This window comes from Pavona decussata, unplaced genomic scaffold (genome assembly GCF_977016875.1).
Source record: "Pavona decussata unplaced genomic scaffold, jaPavDecu1.1 SCAFFOLD_366, whole genome shotgun sequence".
NCBI classification, from domain to species: domain Eukaryota; kingdom Metazoa; phylum Cnidaria; class Anthozoa; order Scleractinia; family Agariciidae; genus Pavona; species Pavona decussata.
The window spans coordinates 242,501-264,225 of record NW_028145742.1 but is presented as its reverse complement, the minus strand read 5'-3'; the positions used below and the strand labels follow the sequence as shown (position 1 = coordinate 264,225).

At 42.9% G+C, this 21,725-nt stretch overlaps 3 protein-coding genes across 4 annotated transcripts; 2 read left to right on the top strand and 1 right to left on the bottom strand.

The window, feature by feature from the left end:
• Nucleotides 1-397: 397 nt before the first annotated feature.
• LOC146452536 (uncharacterized) lies at nt 398-4,717 on the bottom strand. Of its 2 annotated transcripts, XR_014859681.1 has the most exons (3): nt 4,513-4,717; nt 2,934-4,333; nt 398-2,154 (listed from the first exon to the last, which is right to left on the bottom strand). XR_014859681.1 is itself a non-coding variant. In XM_085097561.1 (2 exons), the coding sequence occupies exons 1-2, from the start codon at nt 3,771-3,773 to the stop codon at nt 2,143-2,145; spliced, it is 852 nt and encodes a 283-aa protein (XP_084953687.1). In that variant the 5' UTR covers nt 3,774-4,698; the 3' UTR covers nt 398-2,142. The 2 variants fall into 2 exon arrangements, 1 of the variants encoding a protein (XP_084953687.1); XM_085097561.1 differs by having other exon boundaries at nt 2,934-4,698.
• A 1,231-nt stretch (nt 4,718-5,948) lies between these two features.
• On the top strand, nt 5,949-21,154 carry LOC146452534 (uncharacterized). The gene is made up of 3 exons (XM_085097737.1): nt 5,949-6,582; nt 15,685-17,176; nt 19,574-21,154. Exon 3 carries the CDS (start codon nt 20,135-20,137, stop codon nt 21,152-21,154), a length of 1,020 nt encoding a protein of 339 aa, XP_084953863.1. The 5' UTR covers nt 5,949-6,582; nt 15,685-17,176; nt 19,574-20,134.
• On the top strand, nt 7,700-12,930 carry LOC146452535 (uncharacterized). Its single transcript, XM_085097738.1, has 2 exons — nt 7,700-8,657; nt 8,861-12,930. Exons 1-2 carry the CDS (start codon nt 7,700-7,702, stop codon nt 12,928-12,930), a joined length of 5,028 nt encoding a protein of 1,675 aa, XP_084953864.1.
• Nucleotides 21,155-21,725: the final 571 nt, after the last annotated feature.

Genomic DNA, 21,725 nt, shown 5'->3' with positions numbered 1-21,725 from the left:
GTTGAAAGTTATAGCATCTGTAGCTTACGTGATTTTATACTCGATTGAGTCTGCTTACCGTCAAACGATATTTCCGGTTTCACTTCAGTTGGCAATCACGTGCGGTCATGACGTGTAAGCGAGACAAGGCGCTGTCCTTAGCTGGTGCTATCCTGTTCGCCTGCACATTTACAACGTGGTCTGATCAAAGAAGTCTGAATTTCATCGTCCTTACTTCGCTTTTTCGCTGATTTTCCGCTCGACTATGGCAAAGCAGTGGTCCCATGGATTGTTTGGTTGTTTCGATGACTGCGGAACATGCATCACAACCTATTTCTGCCATTGCTAAACCGCTGGCAAGAACGCGGAGGCTGTGGGCGAAAGCTGCGTTCTGTGCGGGCTCGCCACCTTTGTTCCTTTGGTGGATTTGTTTTCCATTGCGCAGATCCGATCCAAGATTCGCGAGCAGAAAGGCATCGATGGTACGTTCGTGAATGACCTGATCGTATAATGTTGTGAGTGCTTTGAAGGGTGAAATACGGATCCTTAGAAACCCTGAATACATATCGAAAGTGGTCGAAAGTGAAAGGAAAAATCCATCAAACGTGGACTTAGGCAATACAGGAAAAAAAAAAAAAAGAATTATGGAAATTTTCTTCGATTTATACTCAACGTTCGGAACAAAATACGTTACTGCGGCAACATCTTGAGTAAATATAGTAAAATTTCTCCCGCACTTTGTTGAAACCTCAGAAACACCAGAAACAACAGAGGAAAATGGATGCACGCGCCTTTTCTAACACATTAAACAGATATACAATTTTTTTTTGCTTTTCTATTGACTCCCTCTCAAACTTATATTACAAGAATCAGTTTAGACAAATATATTAGGCGATGGAAGCAATGAGTAAAGTTGAAAGTTATAGCATCTGTAGCTTACGTGATTTTATACTCGATTGAGTCTGCTTACCGTCAAACGATATTTCCGGTTTCACTTCAGTTGGCAATCACGTGCGGTCATGACGTGTAAGCGAGACAAGGCGCTGTCCTTAGCTGGTGCTATCCTGTTCGCCTGCACATTTACAACGTGGTCTGATCAAAGAAGTCTGAATTTCATCGTCCTTACTTCGCTTTTTCGCTGATTTTCCGCTCGACTATGGCAAAGCAGTGGTCCCATGGATTGTTTGGTTGTTTCGATGACTGCGGAACATGCATCATAACCTATTTCTGCCCTTGCTACACCGCTGGCAAGAACGCGGAGGCTGTGGGAGAAAGCTGCGTTCTGTGCGGGCTCGCCACCTTTGTTCCTTTGGTGGATTTATTTTCCATTGCGCAGATCCGATCCAAGATTCGCGAGGAGAAAGGCATCGATGGTACGTTCGTGAATGACCTGATCGCGACTTGCTGCTGTCCGCTGTGTGTGTTGGTGCAATCAGCGCAGGAAGTGAGAGGGGGACCTGGCCCAATGGCCATTGCTCGCTCTTAGAAGATGGAGCTGAACCAAGCTGCTGTGGCCCTGTAGGCGTCTCAAGCTTTTATATGTTATAATCTAGGCCCTTGCAGAAGACCTCGAAGACATGTTCACTTAATCGTGCAATATCATAAACTGTAACTTTGTAGTTTCGTGTTGCATTGTAGCTGTTTAATTACACGTATTAATTCCTAGTAAATTTTATTCCGATTTCTTCAGTTTTATACCACAGTTGTATTGACCTTTCCACTTTCAGCGTTGCTAGATGTAGCTTTATAGAAGGGACTGAGCGAACTAAGAACTGATTGATTTTAGGTAAAGGATCGTAAACAGCGAAGATTCCACTCGCTGCTATATATTACCGTCTGTTTAATAGCCCGTTTTAGATGTAACGCGACACCAGCTGTTTCAGAGTTTATACCGTTTGTTTGTGTTTCAAAATTTTAGTCTGTCTGTTATTTCTCATATACCTAATAAAAACATTCGTTTGGATTTTTTTGGTGTTTAATAATTCAGTTTATAATCCTCGCTAGTGCCTCGACGCGCGGGAAAATCGTGACTGGGGTCGGGAGGGAAGTTCTTATCGTGAACCGGGAAAACAGCTTTGCGTTCCATTCTGGTTTCGTCACTGCGACTGCTTTGCGCTTCGCTTTTGGTAGCTAAAATGACATCTATTTATAAATCCTGGCATCTTAGAAACATTCCTGAAATATACAGAATACACGGTTGGTTAAAAGAGGCCAATATTGTGTAAAAATAGACGAAGCGGCTGGCAAAATGTTCGGTTGTTATACAAAAACAAAAATGAACATGGTAATGTTTGGTAGGGCTGTAATGGCAATGATCGATCGGAACCTGCTGGCTGTCAGCTGAGCAGAATTAACCTGACAACCTGTAATGAAACAGGAACCAGACAAAGGCGTGTTCAGTGATTAGGTTACAGGAGGGGGGTGAATAGGTCTACGGATCGGCGGATATATTTGGTAACTATTTTAGCCTCAGAGCGAAATTTTAACGGATTTGCAGATCCTATGATCACAGCGGATCGCGGTTATATCCAGTTTTGGGGCCCGGATTTTGGATTTTGGTTGTTAGGAAGTTCAAGGTTGTTTTTTTTTTCTCGTATCTGCAAGATTTTGTTTCGATACAGACATTGGTCACATAAATATTTCGTTGATAGTCATCCTCAACGCTAAAACACAATATCACGCAAGGCAACTACAACAACTGAAGTCGCTTTGTATCTCGCGTATCATCTAACGCGGCAAACAATTTGCGGATTCGGATTTAGTTGATTTGTTGAGCGGATCGACGGATTCAGTCATTAATTTTAGCGGATCGGCGGATTTACATACCCCTATTCACCCCCCTCTTACAGCGAAAAACTTCCTGTATGGCGGGGTAAGGTTTAGAAGGAACGAAAACGAAAATGCTAAGTTTCAGATGGGAGGGACACACCAATAAAGTCATCCAAATAGCTTACCACGTCATAACCTGATTGTTCACAAATAAAGCAAACCGAGCGCGTAATGCGTTGACAAGCCATGGCCGCCATCCGAAGACCCATAGGTAAAACAGTGTCAAAATAAAAGTTGCCATGCCAACAATATCCCAGCAGGTTGTAGTCCCCAGGGTCCACGGGAAATTGACGGTAGGCACGCTTAAATAAAAGACAACCGCGTCCATACGTGTTCACTTTAGAGGCAATGAGATCAACAGTGGGGTAATACAAGTCAAAGTCCTGTCCCAGATAGGAGTGTGACGAAATCCCATCGTTAACAGAAGTACCTGGCGGCCAACTCAGATCCAAAATAATACGCCGCTCCGACGAATCAGCTTTTGGGACAGAGTTCAGTGGGGAAGTAGCAATGTCACTTGAAAACGGGTTCGAGGCAAAAGGACCAATCACAGCACCCCGTAAGATCTCAGTTGAAAGATAAGCGTCCACCGCAGTTGGATACTGTAACGCTCCCAGATGTGTGCGCGAATCTGTGACAGGGAAGGTGGAATTCTGGTAATCAATAGGCCATCCAAATTCTAGGAAATCGCAAACAATGTTATCAAAATAATGCTGGAGATACTCCCGCCATTTAGTGATGTGTAAACGAGAAACAACGGCTCGCCGAGTGGAGCGAAAATTCGGGAGACCTGAAGCACGAACACATTCATGCAAGTTCAAACAATATGAAGTATAATCAACCATGAACAAGTCATCTGAAGATTGTTCCTGCGCACCCCAGTCCACCCGGAGGGGAAGATTGTCAGGAACCAGCGATGGCGATATCGATGAAGATCGCAAGGAGACGTTCTCACGCGCGCCCATAACATCTATGGGAAAATTGTCGAGAGACCAAGAGAAGACTTCCCCCTCCGGGTCAGGAAGCGAGGAAGGTGAAGATAGCAAAAAGTCAGTTAAAATGTCAAAGCTGTATTCATCAAAATCGGGTAGTCATTCCTCAGAAGGTTTTGGGAAGACGAATCTGCAGGCTGTAACGGACAAGTAGAAGATGATTCTGGATGGCGAGAGATAGTTTGATCGGTTCGGAAGCATTTACCGCAGATGTGCTTCACCCATTTTCGCTCGTTACGAATAAGCCCATAGTGATCATTCTTGTGGGAACACTTGCCCTTTTGCCACTCTTTGCAATAAAAATTGCCACGAGCCGAAGAAGATTTGTCTCCGGAGCCAGACGAGCCAGCCTTCCCAGCGTAGGAACGGTGCAAGAAACGGTTTTCCAAATGATGGAAGGAGTCGCCCCAGTGGGCCCGGCCTCGTTCGATCTCAAATAAGACGGCGGCATGAAAATCACGAACGATCGGCCACGGGAATTGAGCGGCCAGATACATGAGCGTAGTTAAATGTTCCATTCGAGCCTGCTTTTCCTGTGATGGCAGTAAAGGCAAAGATAAAATGGAGGAGTAACCGGCAACAAATTCAGGTAAGGAAAGGTCGTCATATTTAACATCCTTGCTAACGTATGATATACTGAGCTCGCTCTGCGGCCATAACTGCGGCTGTACTATGCGACTTGTCACTTTGGAAAGTTTCCCGGACTTCTTACCTTCCGATCTTTTCTTGGTTTTACGACGCTCGAGATCATCATCCTCGGCGGAACTGCTCTCATCAGAGGCGGCGGAGTCGAGCCCCAGCTTGTCCAGCTCTTTAATTAGCAACACGAGCGGAGACATCGGGAATAGAACGAACTTGGTCCACCGAAGGAACGCCCCCTTTTGCTTGCGACGACCATGGCGCCTTTGCTTTCGCCTGCAGGCGTTTATTGTCAGCTTGAATTGAGGCCAATTCCTCTTGCATGGCTCGCAGCTCGGCCTCGACCGTCAACGATTGTCGTTCCGCCTTCGCTGCAGCCAGCTGGTCTGCTAAAGCCTGTCGAGGCGACGGAGGCGCTGGAGAAGAAGTACTATCACGAGGTAAATCTGAGAAGCTGTCGTGGAACACGTCCTGTTCTGCGTCCAGCGCTGCACTCGGATCCAAACGGCCGTCATGAAGTGCAGCGTAATCAACGCGAGCTCGAGAACGAAGATTAGGTGGACTGGTAGTTGTCATTATGAAGACGAAATACTCTCGAAGAGAAGAAATAAACCAGAACAAGATGCCTGTTATACTGGCATAACGCGTGATGCTGGGGCTGATTCATTTATTCCAACTGTATGCTTCGCCGATTTATAAAACTATCCTTGCTAATGGAATAGTTTGAGTCACGACGATCGCGTTACGTTGCTTCCCTTGTGTTACGCGACTCAGACTATCAGCGGAAATTCGTGAAATTCCATTACGATAACGTAAGCTTCTCAATGACCTCTTTTCAGTCTCGCGTGTTTGATCTAAGACTGTCAAACAAAGCACGATTCCTTCGCTAAGAACTCACCAATTTCCACCGTTTTACCTGTCGGGTGCTTCTTAGAAGTTATTCTTTCGATTTACTGCTTCAAAATGGTGAAATTTCCGTTTGAAAACGGCACACTTGAGTCCACAACATGTTAAGACAATATGCGCGACAATTTAATCTGTCTTTAATAAATAGATCAAATGATGCATTGACGTCACACAGGTAGGGGTGAGTGGGTCCCCTCCCTCGCGATATAAGCGACAAGAATGGATTTTGATTGGCGGGCTGTTGTTGAAGACAATCAGAAGAATACATCCCGAGTAGGAGAGGGGAGAGTTTAATGAATAAATTAATGTGGCGATTTGTAGCTACGACGAAGAAAAAGAAATCGTCCCGTTTTTAGACACGGTATGCCCCCTCAGGGCATCCCGCGTAACAAGTTGTACAATAATGTGTAGTGAACGAAATTAGAGACTAAATGATCTTGAAAACGAAAGTCACATGCTTATCACGAGTTACAAGTAATAATTAACCGTATGTACAATATTTACGCAGGATGCCCTGAAGGGGCATACCGTGTCTAAAAACGGGTCGATTTCTTTTTTTTTCTTTTTATCGTAATGGAACGCGATCATCGTTACTCAAACTATTCCATTAGCAAGGATAGTTTTATCAATCTGCGAAGCAACCATTTTGAAGCGGTAAATCAAAAGAATAACATCAAAGAAGCAGTCGACATTTAAAACGGTGGAAATTGGATAGTTCCTGGCGAGAAAAATCGTGCTTTGTTGGACAGTTTTAGATACACGATGGGAGACTGACACCCCCTCTCCCGGGAAATAACTGGGTATTTTCCCACACTGTCCATTCCGGTAGTCGAGCATTAGACTTGTTAATACCCATTTACCCTGGGGCATTTGATCATCTCTTTGTTTTTTTTGTTACAGCAATTTTCCCCCTTTAATGACCTATTCATTGGCAAATACAGTAAGATTCTTATTAAATACATCTATGTACAACAAAAATGGGACGCTACAGCAGCAGAATGGCCATTTTGGCAATACTACGGTGTGTTGGAATGTTTCCTGAGGTATTACAAACATTGTTTTGCAAGACAACGATCTGTCATGTCACTCATCCATTTCTAAAATTAAAAAAATAAAACAGGCTAACGTCATCACTCCCCGGGTCATCACGCAACGCGTTATTCAAGCTTTAATACAATAGGCCTTGTCAGTTTATCCATAAACGCATCAAATATTGCTCGTGTACCGACTGTATTAAGTTCTCTTTTTCAAACATCTGATTTAAACAGCCTTGAGGCGTGAGTAACATTTTCACAACAAATAGCGGTGGAGATATGTGCGGGTCATTGCGCATTTTTGACCTTTTGATTATTTTTGTGAAAATAGACGCATACGTCAGAGAATAAATATCCTAAAAGAACAAATTACTTTCATTTTCAATTGTCGCCTGACGTCGCACAAACAGATACTTCAGACTAACTAATCCCTTTGTTTTCTGCGGTCATTTGTTCCTCAAGAAAGCTACCAACAGTAAGTATATGACGTTCGCCTCTGGTTTCGTTAGCTGTGATTTCATACAATAACAAAAGACGAGAATTTCGTCAAACAGGAGGGGTATGTCGGTGGGTGAAACAACATAACGCTATCTTTGTGACTCATACTACTATTGCATGCACACATGGAAAACGCTTATAGGATTTTATGAATTTGGTTGATATCCGTTATCTTTAGCCTGAGTGATGCTTTTTTTCTTTCAGCTCAGATTGCTTTACGAGAATTTCCGCTATCTCTGAAATTGCTGTGATCTTCAATTACGATATCATTAGCAACTTTTGAAATTGACTGAAAATTAACCTTTGAAAAGTTATAATTTCCCTCAATAAATGATCTCTTAACAAGTTTAGTCAATATGAAATGCTATCTGATCTTCGCTCAAAACACCGTACATCGGAGACTTAATGACTTCGTGTGCGCGCGTGACAGTTGTTTGAAATAAGTCTAGACATCAAGAGACAATGAACATTTTGGTGACAGACATTTGATTGACCTTTTTTGATTATCACCTAGCAACGACCAATCAGATTCCTAATGTACCCGTGTAAAACCAAGCGTTTTTTGTGTGTGTTCAGAGTAGCTCTTACACGCCTGTTGTAAAAGTGAATACTGATACGTGAACCAGAAGAGATTAAAAAAAGAGTGGTACAATCGACTCTACTGATTGTCGTAGTTATAAGTTCGGGAAGAAACCCTAGTGGACGGGGCTAAGTTCTCAACACGTGGCACCTCCGGCAACGGGATTACTGAAGAAGGAATAAGGACCAGTTTGTAAGTATAATTAGTCCTGATTTTTTGCTGTCCGAGTGAAGAACGAAGAAATGGAGGCGACCGAAGCAAGTTTGGACATCAAGTTCACCCAGCTAAAAATGACTATCGGAAAAACGAACACTGTTCTAGAAGCAGAAAACGCAGAAGCCATTGAGAGACATCTTTCGTCTTTACGGTCCCTCACTACTGAAATAAATCGAATGCGTCTGGAATTGGAAGCGACAAAAATCGGAAAGAAAGAAGAGATTACAGACATCGAGGCTTGGAACACTGAGATCGACGCACAACTGGGAAAAGCGGACTGCGAAGTAGAGAAAGCGCGCACATGGATCGAAGAACGAAAAAGAGAAGCGCAAGCGATTGCCCAAGAAGAGCAACTGAAGTTTCATAAAACGAAGCTAGAGATGCAGGCAGAGATCCAAACTGCGCCACACCCCCAACAAGCCACGACACCTAGCGCGGGCATACAAGCGAAATTACCGAAACTGGTGATTATAAAATTTGACGGAAGCTTCATCGACTGGCCGCGATTCTGGGGACAGTTCTCGGAAACGATTGACAAAACAAGTGTAGCAGCGATTACCAAGTTTTCGTATTTAAGAGAACTCTTGGACACTAAGGCGAAGCGCTCAATCGAAGCACTGCCCTTCACTTCCGAAGGATACAATAGGGCGAAGAGTATCCTGCAAGAGAAATACGGAAAGGAGTCCGAGATAGTCAAGGCCTACACGAAAGAAATCTTGGATCTGCCTACAGTACCGAACGCGAGTCCGAAGAAAATCTGCGAATTTGGCGAGAAGCTAACATATTGTGTACAAGCGTTGCAGACAATGAAGAAACTCGAGCAAGTGAATGGGGCGGTGTCCATGACGCTAGACAAGTTGCCAGCAATCCGGGGAGATCTGGTCCGGACCGATCCAGACTGGGAGAAATGGGACTTCCCACAACTGTCCGAAGCTCTTCGTCTGTGGATAAGAAGAAATCCAGTTGACACAAGCCAACGCGAACGTGAGCAAGAACAACAACAAGTGAAAAGGAACATGCGCCCCCCGATACGCCCTTCAAGAATTTTTCATGCGCGACGCGACGCCGACTCGAAGCCCCGCTGTTGGCCTTGCGTTTACTGCGGTGAAGATCACAGAGCCGCCGAATGTACTAAAATAGCAAGTGTCGCTGATCGAAGACAAGCCTGTGTTTTAATTGTACCCTAGGAAACCATCGCGCCATCTATTGTCCCAGCAGATCCGGCTGTCAACAATGCCACAAGCGTCACCGCACGTCCATTTGTGAAACGCCCACCCAGGAGTCTAATCAACCAACGCCTGCAAGAGGAGTCGCCTTGACAACAAACCAAACCGGCGAAGGTCTGTTCCCTGTGATTGTGATTGAAGTCAATGGTATCAAGTGCCGAGCGCTTATCGATTCTGGAGCTGGGAGCTCGTACGTATCAGCGAAACTGATCGAATTACTTCGCGTGAAGCCCACTGAAGCCCAGACGAAAACGATAGATATGCTAATGACCTCAAAAGTTGCCAAACTCGAAGTCTACGATCTCCAGTTACAAGCTGTCAACCATCAGTTCTCGCTGTCAGTCAAAGCGACCAAAGTAGACAAGACAGAACTGTTGTCCATTGGAAACCCCAATTATCGCGCGCTAATTGCCAAGTACTCGCATTTGAAAGGTGTTAATGTAAACGATGATGACACAAAAGCGTCTCTACCAGTTCATGTGGTGCTTGGCAGCGGGGAGTACGCTAGAATTAAAACTGAAACAAAGCCGAGAATCGGGCAAGAAAATGACCCAATCGCGGAACTCACTAAGTTCGGATGGTTCCTAATGTCCCCGGGAACGGAGTTTGACAAGAACACCATGCTGCTCACCCAGACAAGTCAAAGCAACTATGAAGAACTGTGCAGGCTGGACGTTTTGGGATTGCGTGACATGCCAGATCATGACCAGTCAATGGTGTTTGACGAGTTTAAAGAACGTTTGACGCGCTCGCCAGAGGGCTGGTACGAGACCACCCTCCCGTGGAAAGCTAACCACACAGAATTGCCCTCGAACAAGGAAGGGAGCTTAAAACGACTCAAGAATCTTAGCAGAAAACTTCAGCGCGATGGATTAACGGAACAATACGACGCGATAATTCAAGAGCAGCTGACAGAAGGCGTCATCGAAAAGGCACCCCCTATCTCACCTGCACAACCACTGAAAGAATTTTACATCCCTCACAAGAGCGTAATACGCAAGTCCGCCGAAACTACAAAGATGCGAATCGTCTATGACGCCTCCGCTCGAGCGACACCCGATGCACCATCACTGAACGATTGCCTGTACCCAGGACCTGCACTGCAAAACAAACTATGGGACGTACTCATCCAGCAGAGAGCCTACCCAGTAGTCTTAGCGGGGGACATTAAGAAAGCTTTCTTACAAATCCGGATTCACGAGATTGAACGAGATGCACTCCGTTTCCATTGGCAAGCTGATCTCAACTCCGACGTGCAGACATACCGATTCACGAGAGTACTCTTCGGGCTCGCCCCCTCGCCCTTTCTACTAGGCGGGGTTCTTGAATGTCATCTCGACACCTGGGCTGAGAAATACCCGGAGGAGGCAGAGCGACTACGCCGAAGCTTCTACGTCGATGACCTGTTGACAGGCGGTCAAGATGTAAAACAAGCACAAACACGCAAGAAACTCGCGCAAGAGATCATGAGCGACGCTACATTTGAGCTTCACAAGTGGCACTCAAACTATCCTCAGCTAGAAGGCAATCCTCAACCTACACAAGGAGAAGACAGCTCCCAACCTGAAACAAGTGAAGATCAGTCCTATGCCAAACAGCAATTATTAAACAAGCCAAGTGAAACTAAGCTGTTGGGTGTGAAGTGGAACAAATCTGAAGATACTATCTCCGTGCAGTTCCCAAGTGAAAGTAGCGCACCGACAAAACGTGAAATCCTATCCAAACTAGCGAAAGTCTATGACCCCCTCGGTCTAGCGTCCCCTACTACGCTGCAAGGGAAACAAATATATCGTGAAGCGTGCGACTACAAAGTATCTTGGGACGCAACTATCCCAGAGAATCTCCGCACACGCTGGCAGAAGTGGGAGCAGTCACTTCCGGCGGAAGTAACCACACGAAGAGCATTAGCACTGTACCAGCAACCGGTTAATTCAGTTGAGTTGCATGTCTTTGGAGATGCGTCAACCCATGGGGTCGGAGCAGTAGTGTACTCAGTCGTACGTCAAGAAGACGGAATCACTCAAACCCTTGTTACAGCGAAATCAAGATTAGCCAAGAAGGAACTAAGCGTCCCAAGGTTGGAGTTGGTCAGCGCACACATGGCTACCAATTTAGTTGCAAACGTGAGAAACGCACTGAGAGACCTACCTGAGCCCACGGTCTACGGTTGGTTGGACAGCACCGTCGCCCTCCACTGGATTGTAGGAAATGGCCAGTACCGACAGTTTGTCGCCAACCGCGTGCAGAAGATAAGACAACACTCACAGATCCAGTGGAGGCATGTGCCCACTACTGACAACCCAGCAGACCTGGCGAGCCGAGGAGGCCAGGTTGCCAATGCAGAGCTCTGGTGGAATGGACCGACGTGGCTACGTGATCCTGAAATGTGGCCAGAGAATCCAGTCACAATGAAAACTCAAGCGTCAGAAGAAGAGGCGAAAGTAATTAGAGAAGTGCTTAGCCTAGCAAATGAAAAGCCTAAACAAGAACGAAACGTGTTCGTCGAACTACTCGAGCGCCATGACCTCCGTCGAACTCTGCGCATCCAAGCTTGGGTGCGACGTTTCACAACTCACAGAGCACGCAAAGGACCTCTAACAAATGAAGACTTACAAGAGACGAGGAATTGGTGGATCAAAAGAGTCCAGTCCCAAGACACACAGAAGCCTCACTTTCAACAGACCAGGCGTACGCTCAACCTCGTTCCAAATGCCGACGGAGTGCTAGAATGTCATGGCAGAATCCAAGGACAGTACCCAGTCTATTTGCCAGCCGACAGCCTATTCACCAGGAAACTTGTACAGCGGATTCACGCCGAGACCTTACATGGGGGCGTGTCCCTCACCATGGCAGCGATCCGTGAAGAATACTGGATCCCAACTCTGAGACAGATAGTGAAGTCTGTGCGATCTGCGTGTTGGGGCTGTAAACGCTTCAGAGTGTTACCTTTAACAGTACCACCCCCTGGACCACTACCCACAGACCGTACTCATGGTGGAGCAGCATTTGAGGTCATCGGAACCGACTTCGCAGGACCAATCTGCTACAAACTGAACCAGAAACGACAAGGGAAAGCATACTTGGTGATATTCTCGTGCAGTCTATCAAGAGCGGTACACCTAGAGCTGGTTCTCAACCTGGAAACTAGTACGTTCCTGCCCTGTCTTAAACGCCTCATAGCCAGACGAGGACGCCCGACTGTCATTTACTCTGATAATGGCAGCACATTTGTCAAGGCAGCCAAGTGGTTAAAGCAAGTACGAAGTGACGAGCAGTTTCAAGGCTTCCTTGAGTCCCATGACATACAGTGGAAATTCAATCTCAGCCGCGCCCCTTGGTGGGGCGGCCAATTTGAACGCTTAATCGGTATCGTCAAGACAACGATGTACAAGGTGATAGGGGGAGCTACCCTGTCCTGGAATGAACTAACTGAAGTGCTCCTTGATGTAGAGACTCAAGTGAACCGTCGCCCACTCAGTTACGTTGAAGACGATGTAGAGTTACCGATCCTGACACCAGCCAGTTTTATGTTCCAGCGAACTAACCAGCTTCCTGAGGAACAGACCTGGAGAATTGAAGACACGAATTTGCGGAAACGAGCCAAATTCTTGCAGACTTGCAAAAATCACATGTGGAACCGATGGCAGCGTGAATACCTGAGACCCTTGAGAGAGCGCCATAACCTTGTCCACAAGACAGCTAACTACCAAGTCAGAGTTGGCGACACAGTGTTAGTGCGATCTGACACCAAGAATCGCGGAAAATGGCCACTAGCGGTTGTCCAGCAGACTTATCCAGGACGTGACGGCCACATCCGTGCAGTGCAGCTGAGAACAAGTAAAGGAGTCTTAGAGCGTCCTGTTCAGCACCTCTATCCCCTAGAGTTGCAGTGTGAGCCCACAGTTCCAGCAGGAGCAGAACAGCAGTTGAACTCTGACGCGCCAATTTTCAGACCGAGAAGAGCCGCTGCGGCTGCGGCAGCTGAGAGAATCAAGGAAATTGCGGATGATGAAGAAACTGAACAATTATGAACTTGAAAAAAGTGATTGGTAGCAAATTTTTTGATTTGACTTTTTCCTCGTTTTGGAATCGTCTTATAGTTTTCTTTAAGTCTCCTAAGTAAATGCACCCTTGCATACAATGCTGCATGGGGGAGTGTGTCGGAGACTTAATGACTTCGTGTGCGCGCGTGACAGTTGTTTGAAATAAGTCTAGACATCAAGAGACAATGAACATTTTGGTGACAGACATTTGATTGACCTTTTTTGATTATCACCTAGCAACGACCAATCAGATTCCTAATGTACCCGTGTAAAACCAAGCGTTTTTTTGTGTGTGTTCAGAGTAGCTCTTACACGCCTGTTGTAAAAGTGAATACTGATACGTGAACCAGAAGAGATTAAAAAAAGAGTGGTACAATCGACTCTACTGATTGTCGTAGTTATAAGTTCGGGAAGAAACCCTAGTGGACGGGGCTAAGTTCTCAACAATCATCCCTCCAGAGTGCACATAAGCTTGCAAGACTAACTAAATACTTTGTTTTCTGCGGTCATTTGTTCCTCAAGAAAGCTACCAACAGTAAGTATATGACGTTCGCCTCTAGTTTCGTTAGCTGTGATTTCATGCAATAACAAAAGATGAGAATTTCGTCAAACAGACCGGTAGGAGGGGTATCTGACGAAAACGTCAGTGGGTGAAACAACTGAACGCTATCTTTGTGACTCATACTACTATTGCATTGCACACATGGAAAACGCTGATAGGATTTTATGAATTTGGATGATATCCGTTATCTTTAGCCTGAGTGATGCTTTTTTCTTTCAGCTCAGATTGCTTCACGAGAATTTCCGCTATCTCTGAAATTGCTGTGACCTTACGATTACGATATCATTAGCAACTTTTGAAATTGACTGAAAATTAACCTTTGAAAAGTCATAATTTCACTCAATAAACGATCCGTTAACAAGCTTAGTCAATATGAAATGCTATCTTTGCAAGTTTATGTGCATTCTGGCCGAGGGATAATGTACCGTGTTTGAAGCGAAAAATCAATTATGTTATTACCTGCTATGAAAACAAGTTACGTTGTGATGGTGCAAACAATCTGGGTACAATGTTACTTTGTGATTGTGCAATCAATCTGGGTACAAGTTTACACTGAAATGGTGCAATCAATCTGGGCACAAGGTTACGTTGAAATGGTGCAATCTACGTTGATAAAGACGGCGAATAGCAAGTTAAACGTTTAGTTAAATGGTAACAATTGTAGTTTGCGATTGGCGTTGAGTTCGAAACGTGTTCATTAGTCGTATTTAGAGATCCCTTTCGAGGAGGACATCAATTACTGCTTGAGGTAACTGCTTTTACCTAGACTCTGTTTGGTTGATATAGCTTGTAATAGCGGTATTCAGGAGCACCCAACGACCAAATCTTCCTAAATAAGTCAGAAGTGCCTAAAATGGATCTCTGTTTGCTTTAGAAGCCTGTTTGGGAAATTTGGAGCTGCCCTAAAAATATTTATCTGTTCGCATATGCTAGGGGAACTTTGGTCGTGTGGGAAGTCTGAGGGGCTTTTTTGTCTCATCTGAAAGTTTTAGCCATCCTGATAGGTCTTGCAGAACATTCTAGGACACGTAATGGTCATAGTTTCATTAGAAAATTTTAGGGGGCGCTTTTGGCTATACCTGTGACTACCAAAATTAAGCGAAAATTTTAGGGAATACAAAAGCTCCGAATATTATAGGCGTAAAACCTTTTTCTCCAAAAACGTTAAGGGATAAAATTATACACACGGTCGGAGCTAAATAATGTAAATTCCTGATAATACCTCAATTCCTCACCGGAAATTTTGTCAGCTTTTAGAATAGTTACGACGGACGAAAATTTTAGCGGACAAAACTAACCATTTGAAAATTATGTGAGTTATAAAACGTGAGCACATCATTTCCGAAGATTCTAGGGCAACTTGATGGTTTTCCGAAAACCCTCGAAAAGTCTAGGGCATCGTTAGAAAAAAACTTTCGAAATTTTCAGGGGACCTTCCATCCCAACAGATGTTTTACCGAAATATTCCATTGGGTGCCCCTGGGTATTCTGTACGAAATGACAAATATGCGAAACGTGTACTGCAGATCTCGGTTTATTCAGAGTTTACGTTCACTCATGTGATTCGCGGCAAGGTTGTGGTTTGCAATTTATCTCAACTGGCATTAATTGAAAAAACGTCGATTTTTTTTTATATACTTCTGAGTTAGACTGCGTTTCGTAACATATCAAAGACTTCACTGATTTTTTAGCTGACAAAATTTCAACAACGTTCATCGTTTTGTACCATTTTATTCTCTGCAGTTTAAATTTGCAAGTGAAGCAATTTCCATTATTTAAACTCTTCGTATAATCAATTTGTGTGTGACGTTGGGTTCGAAAAGTATTCAGTAGTCGTATTGAGAAAGAATCTTTTCAAGAAGAACGTCAATCGCTGCAGCTTGAGGTAACTGCTTTTGTGTTGACTCTGCCGGTTTTGTTGATGTACTAAATAATTACAAGGTTGTGGATGAATGCTAGCTTGTAATAAATTGATAACGATGTTTACTACGAAATCACAAATATTCCTATAGGTTAATTTATGGTTAACGTTTACGTCTGTGATTCGGAACAACTGAGGTTGTGGTTTGTAATTTATCTTAAAAGGCGACGATTAAGGAAGCTGTTTTTTTATACTTTTGTGTTCAGACTGCATTTAGTAGCATACCAAAGACTCAATTGTTCTTTCTGATGAAAGGAAGCTTCAACAACGTTCATCATTTTTCTTTTCGCGCTATACCCGACTTAGGACCCTCTTCATCGGGGCATTTGATCATCTCTTTGTTTTTTACCTTACAGCACTTTTCCCCTCTTTAATGATCTATTCATTGGCAAATACAGTAAGTTTCTTATTGAATACGTCTATGTACAACAAAAATGGGACGCTACAGCAGCAGAATGGCCATTTTTGCAATACTACGGTGTGTTGGAATGTTTCCTGAGGTATTACAAACATTGTTTTGCAAGTCAACGATCTGTCATGTCACTCGTCGTCGCTCGCGTGATTATCAACATTTCCATTTCTAAAAAATAAATGAAACAGGCTAACGTCAACACTCCCCAGGTCATCACGCAACGCGTTATTCAAGCTTTAATACGATGGACCTTGTCAGTTTATCCATAAACGCATCAAATATTGCTCGTGTACCGACTGTATTAAGTTCTCTTTTTCAAACATCTGATTTAAACAGCCTTGAGGCTTAAGTAACATTTTCACAACAAATAACGGGAGGAGAAATGTGCGGGTCATTGCGCATTTTTGACCTTATGATTATTTTTGTGAAAATAGACGCATACGTCAGAGAATAAACATCCTTAGGGGAACAAATTACTTTCATTTTCGATTGTCGCCTGACGTCTCACAAACAGATACTTCAGACTAACTAATTACTTTGTTTTCTGCTACCAACAGTAAGTATATGAAGTTCGCCTCTAGTTTCGTTAGCTGTGATTTCATACAATAACAAAAGATGAGAATTTCGTCAAACAGACCGGTAGGAGGGGTATCTGACGAAAACGTCGGTGGGTGAAACAACATTACGCTATCTTTGTGACTCATACTACTATTGCATGCACACATGGAAAACGCTGATAGGATTTTATGAATTTGGATGATATCCGTTATCTTTAGCCTGAGTGATGCTTTTTTCTTTCAGCTCAGATTGCTTCACGAGAATTTCCGGTATCTCTGAGATTGCTGTGACCTTACGATTACGATATCATTAGCAACTTTTGAAATTGACTGAAAATTAACTTTTGAAAAGTCATAATTTCCCTCAATAAATGATCTCTTAACAAGCTTGGTCAATATGAAATGCTATCTAATCTTTTCAAGATGCACTCTGGAGGAATGATGTACGGTGTTTTGAGCGAAAAATCAATTATGTTATTGCCTGCTATGAAAACAATCTCGGTGTAAGGTTACGTTGTGATGGTGCAAACAATCTGGGTACAATGTTACTTTGTGATTGTGCAATCAATCTGGGTACAAGTTTACACTGAAATGGTGTAATCAATCTGGGTACAAGGTGACGTTGAAATGGTGCAATCTACGTTGATAAAGACGGCGAATAGCAAGTTAAACCTTTAGTTAGATGGTAACAATTGTAATTTGCGATTGGCGTTGAATTCGAAACGTTTTCATTAGTCGTATTTAGAGATCTTTTTCGAGGAGGACACCAATTACTGTTAGAGGTAACTACTTTTACCTAGACTCTGTATGGTTGATATAGCTTGTAATAGCGGTATTCTGTACGAAATGGCAAATAGGCGAAACGTGTGCTGCACATCTCGGTTTATATATTCAGAGTTTACGTTCACTCGTGTGTTTCACGGCAAGGTTGTGGTTTGTAATTTATCTCAACTGGCATTAATTGAAAAAGGGTCGATTTTTTTTATACATACTTTCTTATTTGATGGTTTTTAATTTATCTTTAAAGCGACGATCGAGGAAGCTGTCATCCTTATACTTTTGTGTTAAGACTGCATTTGGTAGCATACCAAAGACTCAATTGTTGTTTCTGAGGAAATGAAGCTTCAACAACGTTCATTATTTTTCTTTTCGCGCTGTACCCGACAAACTTGGGACCCTGTTCACAGGCAAGAGAGGATGAGCTTCCTCTTCCTGTCTTGTCACAGGCTAATGTAATATATGAAACAAGAACCCGTTTAGGTAAAACTGCTCGATTGCAGCGTCTGTTGACTCAGTAATACTCAACCTCTGTATTTGAATTTTCATGACTTAACTCTCATGTGCAGCCGCTCTAATTATAACAATGCCCTATATTCGGAAATGTGACTGCATGCGTGATGCAACGTTTTCTATTATGTCGTAACGGGGAACTCGTCTACCGTAACATCACTAGAAATCCCTATAGGCCCTCTATGGAAAAACAAGAGAGCCTGATGGGCAAAACAATAACGTCATGTTCTGTATTTTTAATTACATCGCGTGGTAGGGAAAGTTACCTCGTGTATTTACGGCTTATGTGAAGTACGTGTAATTTAGAAATCTTTGGTAGAGTTTTTTCTCGCTATATCGAACAAAGGATAATAACAGCAAAGTTTTACTATTATTTGAAATACAGTCGAACCTCCCTTTGCGACCACCCCTCATTAGCGACCAATTTTCCAAAATACCAAAAGTTTTCAATCAAATCACTATAGATGGAACCTCTCGTAGGCGACCACCTCTCGTAAGCGACCACCTCCCGTAAGCGACCATTTTTAGAGATGATTGTTTAAAATTTTCACTTGACACACAATCTGTTGTTTCTATCACGGGCGAAAATTGACTGTAACATATCGGCCCACATCATTACAGCGGATACCGTATTTTAATAAAAAGTGTTTTAAAAAGTCTCACAGCCGGAGCTACCGGAAGTGTCTCCCGACATTGAAACAAATGATAACATATAATGCACTATAGTGCACACTGAAATAAACTTTAATCTGAATCCCTTATAGGAAAGAAACTCTCTCATCTTGTAAATAGCATGCATGTACATGCACGACCGGTGATGACTCTCTTAACCTTGTATCATCTAGCCTGCGAGCAAGTTCTCCACCCCCAAGAGAGCTTGCTCGCAGGCTATGTATCATCCAACGAAAAATTGTGGCGATAAAGAACGTCAACTGGATTATGCAACAAACAAACAAACAAATGCCAAAGTTGTTGATGTGTTACGCTTGAAATGTAACATTGCCGTTTACTTTTTGTTCCTAAATCAGGCAGTCTAAAGAAAAGTTTTTACTTTGGATTTCAATAAGCACTGACAAAAGGGTGTCCGCAATTACCATATGTAAATTACCCGAAATTTAGGCCCCAACCCCCCTCCCCCCCCCCCCCCCTGTGGTCTGACCTCTGGCAAGCGACCACCTCCGGTACGCGAACTCATATCCTTGACATTATGGGTAGTCGCTTACGGGAGGTTCGACTGTAATTATTGTCCCATTGATAATAAATACAACTAATTTAACACTTTTTTATATAAACTGGGCTCATGTCACCTAATTGGAGTCGATTTTTTTTGTGCGTACTTGCGTGTTTCCTTTTTACAGATTGGCGCCAAATAAGCCAAAACAGTGTTGGCAAGGACGTCAAATCCCTGCAGGAAAAAGAAAGAAAAACGCTCTATAATCCCTCGACCTCACAGGGTGGAGGTTAAGCGATAAATAGGTCCCTCTTATCGATTACTGGCGCCTTTCTCTAATAATCCCCCTTTGATGAGGCCTGAAATTAAATGACCCCCTCTCCAGAAGCTTAGCAGAGTTTTTAAGTAAAACTATTCAATAATCTCAATGGCACTGGTAGAAATGTTTTTCCCAATGCTAAAATGGTACACTTGGACAAGTCGAAGTAGCCGGAAGTCAGGTCTCTGTGGCGTATCGGTAATTACCTAATCATAAGCAACTTCCAGTATGATGTCACGCAACATAATGGAAGGTCAGCAAAACAATCTCATGCTAGCTTTCTGAGTTGCTCATATACTGTATTTTGTTTTATTTTAGTAAAATAATTCTGATTAGTTTTCAGCAGTTAGTTTTTCTTTCAATTTTAACAGATTGTCTTTTTTTGGTTTTGTTTTGCAGGTGTAAGTTGTTGAGGTTGAATTTCTTCCTGAGAGTGAAACCAACTGATTGTTAGAAAGGAAGGCCTACAAAACGTAGCACCCACATAGTGCTGGACTGTTTGTTACAAGAGCACTCAGTGGCAGAAAACGTAGCGACCACAAAGCGTAGCAGTCAGCTGGTTGTCATAACAGAACACCCAGCGCAGCAGTCAGCTGATTGTCAAAACAGAAAACCCAACAACCCATCGTAGCAGCCGCTCGGTTGTTACAACACCCATCGTAGCAGCCACTCGGTTGTTACAACAGAACACCCATCGTAGCAACTACTCGGTTGCTACACCCATCGTAACAGCCACCTGGTTGTTACAACAATAAGTAGCAGCCACTTGGTTGTTGCAACTGTAACACATTGAACAAGAAATTAACAGATATTCACAGCTATACAAACCTTGCAAACCTTGCAAAACAAAGAGTGTGACATAAAACAAACAGTGCGATATTGAAACAAAAGAGACAGTGAATTACACAATAAAGAACTGTGAAGAAGAGTGGGACAAAAATAGTTACAGAGTATTTAACAATGCTTGACATGAATAAAAAAGTGAAATGCAGTACTTGTAGGTCACTATTTGCATTGTTTATTAATAATATCAAAAGGGTTACTAAAAGAAGACGGCATCATTATCGAGAACCCAGTAGAATCCCATTAAGAGCTCTAAAGAAGGGTTTAAAAAGGAGAAACAGAAAATTGGCTAGAAAGTATGTTTTAAAAACTGTCCCAAAATCGTCTTTTCTTTATCAAATTATGAAAGTAGCTTCATTACGAAAAACAGTACTTTGTAGCATCAGGAAAGCTATGGAAAACTGCACAAGCAAATATCTTGCATCGAAAAAAGAAAGGACTTTTAAAAATGTTAATCATGAAATGACACATGTCAGTGCAAAGGAATCTAGCGATATAGAGACCAATCCTTATCCTCGTGTCATTGCTTTACGTGGACTCTTCGATCCTTGCGTTATTTCAAACAAAGAAGCACATATTATTAATGGAAATATATTCATCAATAAAGCAACAAATTCCAAGACCTCTTCCATCAGTGAACTGTCACAACAGGGAACAAATGCTAGAAGACATTTCATGAATTATTGCCTTACTCATTCAGGCAAGTTTTCATGTGCGGTAGATTGTTTTCTTGAACTTAGCGTTGCTATTTTTAAAGATTCTCTGAAAGACATCGAACGTAATGAGTTTTTTCAAACTTTATTTGACGCATGTCTACAGTTAGAAAACCATGATGTACAAACAGAAATGACAGTAGTTCGAGAACCTGTTTGGGTTTATCTAAGACAACATTGTAACTCATTTGCCGCAATGTCTGCAGATGCTGTATTTAGTGACATATTTACGTTGGATACAGTTGGTATGATGACGGAGGAATTAAAATCCCTTTTTCTTATACAACAAAGTAATCAGTCAGTTTGTTCATCTTGTAACAATGCAATTATAAAAAACACAGCTATATTTGTACTTTACATAAATTCGTCGAACTTGCTTCACAATTGTTATGATAAGTTGGTTGTCCTGTGCAAGGTATTGTAATGTGATCTTAAGGATCACGTGTGGAGTAAAAGTACTGTAATAAAGCTCTTGAAGTTGAAGCTTGTGGATGTGTATTTTCTCGTACTCATAACATGGTACCAGGATCTCTTTAAAAGAAACCTCTCTGACTCCCAACTCCGACATGGAACGTATCAAACCTCCCTCAGAATTGGATATTGATAGTCTCAATCTCGCAGATGTGTGGAAGGAATGGAAGGAAGCGTGGGAATTGTATCGGATATCGAGTGGCCTTCACGAAAAGGACGATGCCATACAGATAGCAACTATCCAAAGTATTCTCGGGATCAAAGCAAGACGGGTGCTCAAAACCCTACCAAACATTCCCGTAAATATCACGGAAAGGACTGTTGCAGGTATTTTAACGGCGCTTGAAACGTATTGTGTTCCTCGTAAGAACACAACCTACGAACGATACGTCTTCAGAATGACCATTCAAGAAGATCGCTCGTTTGACATATTTGTTACAGATCTCAGAAGAAAAGCTGAATACTGCGATTTCGGGGCGATTAAGGATTCTCTGATACGAGATCAGATTGTGGTGGGCATAAAT

Excerpts from the sequence above, each read along its gene's own strand:
- LOC146452536 (XM_085097561.1), bottom strand. The coding sequence starts at position 3,773 with ATGGGCGCGCGTGAGAACGTCTCCTTGCGATCTTCATCGATATCGCCA.
- LOC146452535 (XM_085097738.1), top strand. The coding sequence starts at position 7,700 with ATGGAGGCGACCGAAGCAAGTTTGGACATCAAGTTCACCCAGCTAAAA. Across the intron at positions 8,658-8,860 it reads TGACACAAGCCAACGCGAAC|GAAACCATCGCGCCATCTAT; the intron begins GTGAGCAAGAAC and ends ATTGTACCCTAG.
- LOC146452534 (XM_085097737.1), top strand. The coding sequence starts at position 20,135 with ATGCTTGACATGAATAAAAAAGTGAAATGCAGTACTTGTAGGTCACTA.